This window comes from Homalodisca vitripennis, chromosome 4 (genome assembly GCF_021130785.1).
Source record: "Homalodisca vitripennis isolate AUS2020 chromosome 4, UT_GWSS_2.1, whole genome shotgun sequence".
NCBI lineage: Eukaryota > Metazoa > Arthropoda > Insecta > Hemiptera > Cicadellidae > Homalodisca > Homalodisca vitripennis.
In genome coordinates, this window is record NC_060210.1 from 60,906,488 (window position 1) to 60,915,992 (window position 9,505).

Genomic DNA, 9,505 nt, shown 5'->3' on the forward strand with positions numbered 1-9,505 from the left:
GGAGTGGTTATTTACTTGAATACTGAATTGGCGCGGGGTTGTACAACAGATTACTTTGGGGGAGGCGACAGGACTGCAACTGAACTTTGAAACTGACGGTCGACCTTACAGTGTACTGGCGGTGTACCGACCGCAGCCCGTCGATGAACTGCAACTTGTTTTTGGACGACTTACAACAGTATTATTCTACAATCAACGAAAACACGACTTATATTTTTACAGGCGACACAAACATAGACACTTTAACATCAAGTAAAAATGTAACATTGAGAAAGACTTATATTTAAATATCCTATGCGGAGTAGGATTTATAGAATGCATTAACAAACCCACAAGAGTAACAGAACAGTCTACAACTTGCATTGATCATATTTTTATAAAACACTCTGACTGTAATGCTGTAACTGCCGGAGTTCTAACTACTGACTTGACTGACCACTACGCGGTGCTGGCCGGGGGTGGAGCGCAGAGCTCCCCGCACCCGTCTTAATAGTGACATTGACACTTACCTGGACCATGAGCTACTACAGAAACTGTTGGGGGAGCAGTCATGGGACCACGTGCTGCAGCAGGAAGACGTTAACGTCTGCTGTGACATATTTTTTACAATCTCTTTGAAGATCTAAAAAATTTATCTCTTAAACCGAAAAGAAACAGTACGCGCAACAAAAAGCTTAAAACCGTGGATAACAGTAAATCTAATTCAATCTATCAGAAAACGAGACAAACTTAGTAAAACATTAAAAAGGCAACCATTTAATGATACGCTCAAAAATTATTTTAAAAAACTTATAGGTATAACTTGGCGAAAAGAGATAAAAAAAAGACAAAGGCAGCTTATTATAGAGAAAAAATTACAAATTCATCGAACTGTCCAAAAATGCTTTTGGAAAAGTTATCAATGAAATTAGCGGTGGGGCACGATCCAATACCCCATTCCCCATTCACAACTTCCTGCAGGCTTCAGATCATGGGGGCGCTGAAGTTAAGGCTGTGGCAAACTCTTTTAATATTTTCTTTTCTAATGTAGGTTCACATTTAGCAAAGAAGTTGCCGCGGTCCGGCAACCGGCCCCTCGTGGATGATGTCGCCTATAGAACCGATCATGTGTTCCGGCTGATGCCGGTAACAGACAGCCAGGTGGAGAGATGCGTTGCCGGATTACGCGGTGGCTCTGCTCCCGGGGTCGATGAAATTCCTACATCTGTTTTTAAAAAATAATATTAAGAATCTTTTACCACCGATCAAACATTTAATCAATCTCAGTTTTACCTCAGGAGTTTTCCCAAACAAATTAAAATTAGCCAAAGTATAACCTTTGTATAAGTCTAATGATAAATCCGATATGAACAATTACAGACCGATTTCATTGCTAAGTGCGGTCGGTAAAGTACTGGAGAAGTGCGTAAAATATCAGTTTCAAAATTATCTTGAAATAAATAATATTTATATCAAAATCTCAATTTGGATTTAGGCCAGGTAAAAATACTTCTGACGCCCTTTTTGAAATCAATAAACTTATAATAGACGCTTTAAAAGAAAATTATAAATCATTACTTCTTTTTATTGATCTAGCCAAAGCTTTCGATTCTATAGATAGAAATTTGTTATTTAGTAAACTTGAATGTATTGGAGTCCAAGGGATGGCCTTAAATTGGTTCATAAGTTTATTTAAGCGGTCGAAACCAAGTTGTGTGTATAAATAATATTAGCAGTGAACCTCAGGAAGTAAATTATGGAGTGGTTCAGGGAAGCACGTTAGGTCCTTTATTATTTTTAGTGTATATAAATAACCTAGATAAACTGAATCTCACAGGAAAACTACTCCTGTTTGCAGATGATACAGTGGTAAATTCATAGCGAAAAAACTTGGCATGAAGTATATGAAACTGTTTCCCAAGAATTAAATTTATTACATAAATGGTTTTTTCTGACAATATGTTAACTATGAATGTCAGTAAAACAAAGTGTTTACCGATCGCACTACGCGCTGCGAGCGGGCCACCTGCGGACCTGCGGCTGCTGCTACACTCGTGCGTTGACTCTCTCAATACTGCATGTGATTGCCAGCTGATAGAGAGGGTGGACCCAGTACAAGTATCTCGGTGTAATTATTGATGCAAAACTCAAGTGGGAACCTCACGTTAATTGTATAAAGTCCAAATTAAGGAAATTAATTTATATATTTCGTCAATTAGGCCAAATTCTATATTATAATGAGTTAAAAACAGTTTACTTTGCGTATGTACAGTCCATTTTACAATACGGTATCATCGCATGGGGAGGGGCCTATAAAACTACATTAGAACCATTAAATGTTATTCAAAAATCAATAATAAAAGCAGCTTTTAATAAAAACAAAGACAATATTCATCTACTCTGTTATTTATGGAGACTGATATTTTTACAATTAGGCAGTTATTTATTAGGACTGTACTGGTCTACACCTACTCTCATAAAGATGCCGTCCTCACCCCTATTGTTCACAGTTACCCTACAAGAAACGCTGTGAGTGTGGGCTTGCAGGTCCCTTTAATTAAACTGTCTATTAACCTCACTAACGCATATTATGTCGCCAACACACTGTACAGACACTTGCCTTCTGTGATAAGGGACCTGCAGGACGAGCCTGTTAGTGGCTTCAAGCGGCTGGTCACTGCCTGGCTTCGTAATGATCGGTCCGGACGGTGCTGAGGCCCTCCTCTCCCCCACCAAATACCTGTCAAAATGACTTTTATTTACATTAAATTGTATAACTGGAATATGTATATATATGTGTGTGTGTGTGTGTGTGTGTGTGTGTGTGTGTGTGTATTGTGTGTGTGTGTGTGTGTGTGTGTGTGTGTGTGTGTGTGTGTGTGTGTGTGTGTGTGTGTGTGTGTGTGTGTGTGTGTGTGTGTGTGTGTGTGTGTGTGTGAGTGTGTGTGTGTGTGTGTGTGTGTGTGTGTGTGTGTGTGTGTGTGTGTGTGTGTGTGTGTGTGTGTGTGTGTGTGTGTGTGTGTTATTGGTACATTTAAAAGAAGTGAAAACTATGAACAAATAAAATTTAACTGTTGTATGAACTAATGTATTAAAAGTAATAAACATAAATGAATTAGTACGAATGGAGGAACTATAAAGGTATATAGCTAATATAAAGATGGAAATTTTTTAACCCAAAAACGGAAAAAACCGCATAATTATAAAAATAAGAATAATTGAAGGGAGACATGTTCAAATAAAAAAAGTTAATTTTAATTTTACGGAGATTGTGTCAGCATTTCTGCAGCAGCATCACTCACATCAACCACTCACGGACCCTCCGCCTGTACACAGCGACATTGCCACTCTCCGCTCCAGAAATTTGTTTTAATGATTTATTAAAATTATTAACACATGACTTAAGTTTTCTGATTGAGTTACAAATTTTTCAATCTTGTACAGATAAATTAGCCTGAATTTTTGGCCAATTATGTTTAATAAGAGTTTTAAATTTTGGAGAAATGGAACTATTCTTAATTCTCAAAATTTGCAAACAGGTAACAAAGTGATATGTGATAAAAGTCTGCAATACCACCGGACGAACGTCCAATGCCGTTGGTAAATTAACAAAATAATGATGAAGAGAATAGTCACTTGCAGGCCGTGAACCTTGTTCATACAAGAAAGAAACCGTGACTCATATAAAATATCTAAATACTTTTCTGTTTCTAAATTAGGATGTAAAATACCACAATTCATGTCATCTGCAAATGTTCTTAGGTCAAAAACGTTCGTACCAATGGAGTAGTATTCTAGAATACCATTTATAACTAAAAAAAGATTAGAGTTAGGACTGCGGTACGCAGGGAGCAACTTGCATGAAAGATAGCGGCCAGCCCAGGTGAAGGTCAGCGACAAGCCGGTTGCCACACCGCCAAGCAACAGCTAACTTCAGGACACGGATAAGGTTCGGTTTAAGTACACAGTTATAACATTAAATATGTAGGATATCACTATCGTCATTTATCCAGGATTCAGTTAATATAATACAGTGTATAATATCAGTAAATAATAAATTTACACACACACACACATATATATAAACATAGAATCACAAAAAGTACTTGCTCCGCCGGGAGTCGAACCCGGATCTCTCACTTGCCGGGTGAATGTGCTACCATTACACCACAGAGCGCTCACTTTTTCCGATTCAATTATTTTGTATTTGGCCGTATCTGTCACATATGAGTTTAAATAAGCAAACTAACATATGATCGGAAAACCAAATACCTGTCAAATGACTTTTATTTACATTAAATTGTATAACTGGAATATATATATATATATGTGTGTGTGTGTGTGTGTGTGTGTGTGTGTGTGTGTGTGTGTGTGTGTGTGTGTGTGTGTGTGTGTGTGTGTGTGTGTGTGTGTGTGTGTGTGTGTGTGTGTGTGTGTGTGTGTGTGTGTGTGTGTGTGTGTGTGTGTGTGTGTGTGGGATATTCTTAATTGTGTTTAGAATATATTCCCAGTAAAACTCTTCATTTCACCTTCACCATTTGTAGCAGCACTAAGACAATTTAAGTAAACATAATATCAATTACTTATAGGTAACCCCCCTGAGTTGTAAATTAGAGTAAACTAACTTGAGAAAATTGTAATTTTTAGCATATACAGAGTTTATTATTGTCATTGAAAATAAACACATACTTATAGTTATCACACGAACTGATACACCCAGCAATAACTGAGAAAGTAATAAAATATGTAGTACTTATGGTATTTAGGAAATAACTACTTAGTCGGCATCTTCTACACAGTAATAAGGTAAGGGCTACAAATATTAATGGTTATTGAGGTGCTGCCACGACAGTATACTCGGATCTGTTGGGCAAGATACCGGGTCATCTCGTCTCTCACCAAACCCAGATCCTGTAAGTGACCGCAGGCTCTGTACTCGGAGAGGCTTCCCAAATTGCGTCCTCTTCACTACCACCCTTTCATCGCTCGCCACCCTGCCGCCAGTGTCTCGCTCTTCATAAGCTACCTCACCGCACTGTAGATATCAGGAGTCTCTGTTGTCAAGTGTTCGTTGATATAAACCTGATGGAACGAAAAAGAGTTGTGAAGTTCAAGTTTTCATGTTCCGCCTCGCACTCAGCCAGTCCATCTTGTCGTTCCACGACATAAAACTGAGATTTTTTGTAGGAGAACACGATTCATATTCCCGGTCAGAGAGGCAATCTGTGGGCCACCGAGACGTCACGCCGATTAAACTGTATCTCCACAAACAAACAAGCAAACTTCTCAAGTATGACATAAATGTTTTCATTAGTAGTCGCCGGGACTCCTGAGATGAGTATATTGCTTTTTTCCGGGAATATAGTTACAGATCGGAGACTTCGCGTTCGAGTGTAATAATCCGTTTAGATAATAAATAAATAATAAATAAAAATGCCTTTTATTTCCAAGCGTTTCTCAGTACAAGACTGTTTTTCAGAATAACTTGTGTCAATCCTTATAAATATTTAAAATAGGTGCAACATACAATATTTAACAAGTAACTAAATACTTAATAATAAATAAATACAAGTAACACACTAAACTTAACAGTAACTAAATAATGAACTAACTTAAACTACAAGACAATTTTTATAAAAATCCTTTACTTTTATTCTAAATGAATCTAGTTTTACTCGTTTGAGGTTTTCGGGGAGGTCGTTGTACAATTTTGGGCCGAAGTAAGAGAAGCTCCTCCTACCCAACTCCAGGTTCACTTTTGGAAAGTGTAGCAAATGCGTGACATGACGGGTTCTGTATTTTGAAACTTCCTCCCGGGATAAGAGCCTCCCGCCTAAGTACTGTGGCTCTCCGTCAGACAGAACCTTGTGAATTAAAATACAGGTCTGTATCCTGCACACAGTTTCCATCGGCAATTGGCCAACAGCATCTTGATAAGGAGAAACATGATCAAAGCGTTTTAATTTGAAAACAAAACGAATTGCGGAATTTTGAAGCTTCTGGATTCGCTCCTGGTCTCCCTTCGAGATACTGTTGCCATAAGCAGGATAACAATAGTAAAACACAGAGAACACGAAAGCCTGCATTAATTGTAGCCTTGCAGACTGCGGCAGCAGATCCCTAAACCTGTAGAGCCCCCTTAACCTGCCAATGGCACGCTGGATGGTATAAGTGACATGGTTGGAGAACGTAAGGGCCCTATCCAGCACTACGGCGAGAGTCTTCACGCTGTCACAAACAGCCAAACTCTCGCCACCGATCGTGACTCTCAGACCCCTGTCACTTAGGGCCTCTACAAGGTTGTGTTGGGCAAGATGAATCACAGTGCACTTGCTAACGTTGAGTTTGAGGCCATTGTCATGCGACCACTGGCTGATTCTCTCTAGATCAGAGTTAATCCTCAGAAACGCCTCTTCAATGTTGCCAGGCGCATATGACAAGTGCAATTGTGAGTCATCTGCATATAGGTGTACTCCACTGTTTTGCACACATTAAGGAAAATCTGATGTGTACAGGTTGAAAAGAATTGGGCCCAGACAACTTCCCTGAGGTACACCTCTACGTTTAAAAAAGACAGCGGATGCCTCAGCTCCCAACTTTGTAATCTTGCTCCTATCATCTAGATATGATTTGACCCAATCTATTACACTTTTGCCAAATCCATAATAATGCATCTTCGCCACCAGCAGTTCATGATGTATTGAATCAAACGCTTGTGAATAGTCAAGCATTACTACTGAGCTATATCTTCCTTGGTCTATTTCATCGATCAGATCACTGAATAAGTTTACCAGGGCAGTGCATGTGCTGTGGCTTTTCCTAAAACCAGATTGTGTTTTTGGCAAAATGTTTTCTTTTTCCATATAATTAACAATTTGTCTTGTTACAATTTTCTCGAGAAACACATTTAGGGGCTGCCACCTTTGGCAAAGGGTGTACAAGACTAATTTTCCAGTTTTCAGGAAAAATCTCATTTATTAATGACTCATTTATCAAATGTGTAATGGCCTCTATGGCATACGGACTCACAGCCTTGATCTATTGAAATTTCATCACTCCCGACTGCTTTTGATTTGATTTTATTCATTGCTGATTTTACTTCGTCACTTGTTACTGTACTGAAATCATTTACCACTTCCTCTCGCCTGTTTTCCTTAAAGAAGGCAATTTTTCGGCACTTACTTCTTTTCCACATCCCATATCAATAAAATACTTATTTATATCATCAATATTTAATTGAAGTGGGAAACTTTTATTTTTGTTATTTCCAACAACACTACATTTCTTTAGGCACGTCCAAAATTCTTTTGGATTTTTATTGGATGACAACTTTTCTGCAAAAAAGGCTTTCTTAGTCCTCCACACCAATTTATTCAGGTTATTGCTAGCTCTCTTGCAATCTTTCCAATCTTCACTGTCCCTGGTTTTCCAATATTTGTTTCGCAACTTATTCTTTGGTGTGTTTTATTATGATGTAATTTCTCCAACGAGCTTTATCTTTAGTTACTCTTTTACGAACTATTGGGGCCTCATTATCAAACACAGTTTTTATATGAGTGGTGATAAACGTTTCAATGCTATTTACCCCTTGCAGTTGAGTGACTTTTTTCCAATCAACTTCAGCAGTTGCACTGGCAGCTCGTCTTGGGTCAAATTTTGAAAAATCTCTATAGGTAATCATTTTTGGAATCGTTTTGCATTTCTTAAACATGATGGTGCAGCAAACTATTCTGTGGTCCGTAATCTTCGAACCTTCATGGTCAAGAATACTAGGTGCATCAATGACGCCGGTCCTCATGACCTCAGCCGACCTGTCCACTATGATGTGGTCTAACAAGGTGGCTGAAGTTGCTGTCACTCTGGTTGGCTCATTAATTACTTGCTTTGTATTTAGTCTCTTGCATGAGTCGGCGTAAATATTTTGCATCATTGCTTGATGTTGATAACAGATCAATATTTGTGTCACCTAGATACATAACAGTATTCATCTCTATGGCCAGATTAACAAAGAGTGAACGAAACAAGACAGAAAGAGAGGTGTATCTCACATGAGGAGGCCTATAACCCACACAGAAGCCCAGCCTCTGCCCCTTTACCTTCAAAAGGCTTTACCTGCCCCTTTACCCATCTGCTTTTTCAAGGCATAATCAAGTCGATTGCATCTACCTAGACTTTTCCAAAGCATTCGACAGGATCGACCACGATCTTCTTGTCGCAAAACTTAGGGCCTATGATGTGTCTGGGTCTGTCTTGAAATGGATTTATAGTTATCTTCGTGGGGGTACTATGATTGTGAAATTCGCCAGTTCCCTCTCCAGCACTTTTTCAGTTACCTCTGTTGTTCCGCAGGGGTCACATCTAGCTCCTTTCTTATTCAATTTATTTATTAATGACATCGACAAAGCAATTTCAACCAAATATCTAATGTTCGCTGACGATGTCAAATTATATCTTGAAGTTTCGTGTTTGGAGGACTGTGAACGCTTGCAGAGCACTTTGATATCTGTTGGATTGTGGTGTGAGCATAATGCAATGGATCTTAACACTCGCAAGAGTGCTATTCTCACATACACTAGATCAAATGCTCCTATCACCTTCAACTATCAGTTCGATGGTGATGACCTGAGTAGGGTCAACACATTTAAAGACCTTGGAGTAATGATGAACTCCACGCTTAGTCCTTGGGACCATGTCGTTCATGTGTGTAACAAAGCTAACTCGTTACTTGGATTCTTGTGTCGAACGTCAGGGGATTTTCGTTCTCCATTTACACTTGCCACTCTTTTCAAGTCCATAGTCAGACCGGTCCTGGAGTACTCTTCCGTTGTTTGGTGTCCTTACCAACTTGGACATATTGCCCTTCTCGAACGGCTGCAGATCAGACTTTTAAGGCTCATTGGGTTGCGTCTTGGATACCAGTACCTGGAGAAGCCGGTTGATGCCCTTCGACCATCTCTTGGACTCGCACTTCTGTCAACTAGAAGGAAGATTGCTGATGTGATGTTGTTGCACAAGATTGTGAACGGCGCAATAGACTGTCCTGATCTTTTGACTCTGCTTGAGTTTCGTGCGCCTCGGGCAACGCGTTCACAAGACATGTTTTGCAGGCGTGCCTCGCCCTCGCTCTACATCCAACACAGCGCCATTCCTCGACTGATGAGGGAGGGGAATGAATTCTGTAGAAATGTGGACTTTTTTGGTTCATCCTATCAGCCTTTCCGCAGGTGCTTACTCAAGATGATGTGTAGTGCTAATCCGTAGGTGAGCGAGACTGGATCATGGTTTGAATTGTTGAGAAAAATTTGCCTGTTGGGTTGCTTGAATGTTATTCAGTTATCTGGCTATAGTTGTTATAAATTCTGTTTATGTTATTTTATTATTGTTAACTGTAGATTTGTTGCTTTATTTATTGTTGAAAACATTATAGTTTTATTCTTGTTAAATATTGTTATGGGTTATTTCTATCTGTTCATAGTTTAATTACCTTGTTATCTACCGTCTATAGTTATTCTCTTTGCTATTTCTG

The 9,505-nt window shown here is 39.1% G+C and overlaps 2 protein-coding genes across 2 annotated transcripts; one reads left to right on the top strand and one right to left on the bottom strand.

Moving 5' to 3' along the window:
- Positions 1–2,653: 2,653 nt before the first annotated feature.
- Positions 2,654–7,909, bottom strand: LOC124361043. The gene is made up of 4 exons (XM_046815080.1): positions 7,732–7,909; positions 5,655–6,436; positions 4,859–5,014; positions 2,654–2,719 (listed from the first exon to the last, which is right to left on the bottom strand). Exons 1-4 carry the CDS (start codon positions 7,907–7,909, stop codon positions 2,654–2,656), a joined length of 1,182 nt encoding a protein of 393 aa, XP_046671036.1.
- Positions 7,910–8,511: 602 nt separating this feature from the next.
- LOC124361044 lies at positions 8,512–9,240 on the top strand. Its single transcript, XM_046815081.1, has one exon. The coding sequence runs from the start codon at positions 8,512–8,514 to the stop codon at positions 9,238–9,240; it is 729 nt and encodes a 242-aa protein (XP_046671037.1).
- The last annotated feature ends 265 nt before the right edge of the window (positions 9,241–9,505 follow it).

Bases quoted from the DNA above. Each gene is read 5' to 3' on its own strand.
- LOC124361043 (XM_046815080.1), bottom strand. From the start codon at position 7,909: ATGATGCAAAATATTTACGCCGACTCATGCAAGAGACTAAATACAAAG. The intron at 6,437-7,731 runs GTTCGAAGATTA...ACCTATATGCAG, and splicing joins TAGTATTCTTGACCATGAAG to ATGACTCACAATTGCACTTG. The intron at 2,720-4,858 runs GTATCTTGCCCA...TCATTTTGACAG, and splicing joins GTGAGAGACGAGATGACCCG to GTATTTGGTGGGGGAGAGGA.
- LOC124361044 (XM_046815081.1), top strand. From the start codon at position 8,512: ATGGATCTTAACACTCGCAAGAGTGCTATTCTCACATACACTAGATCA.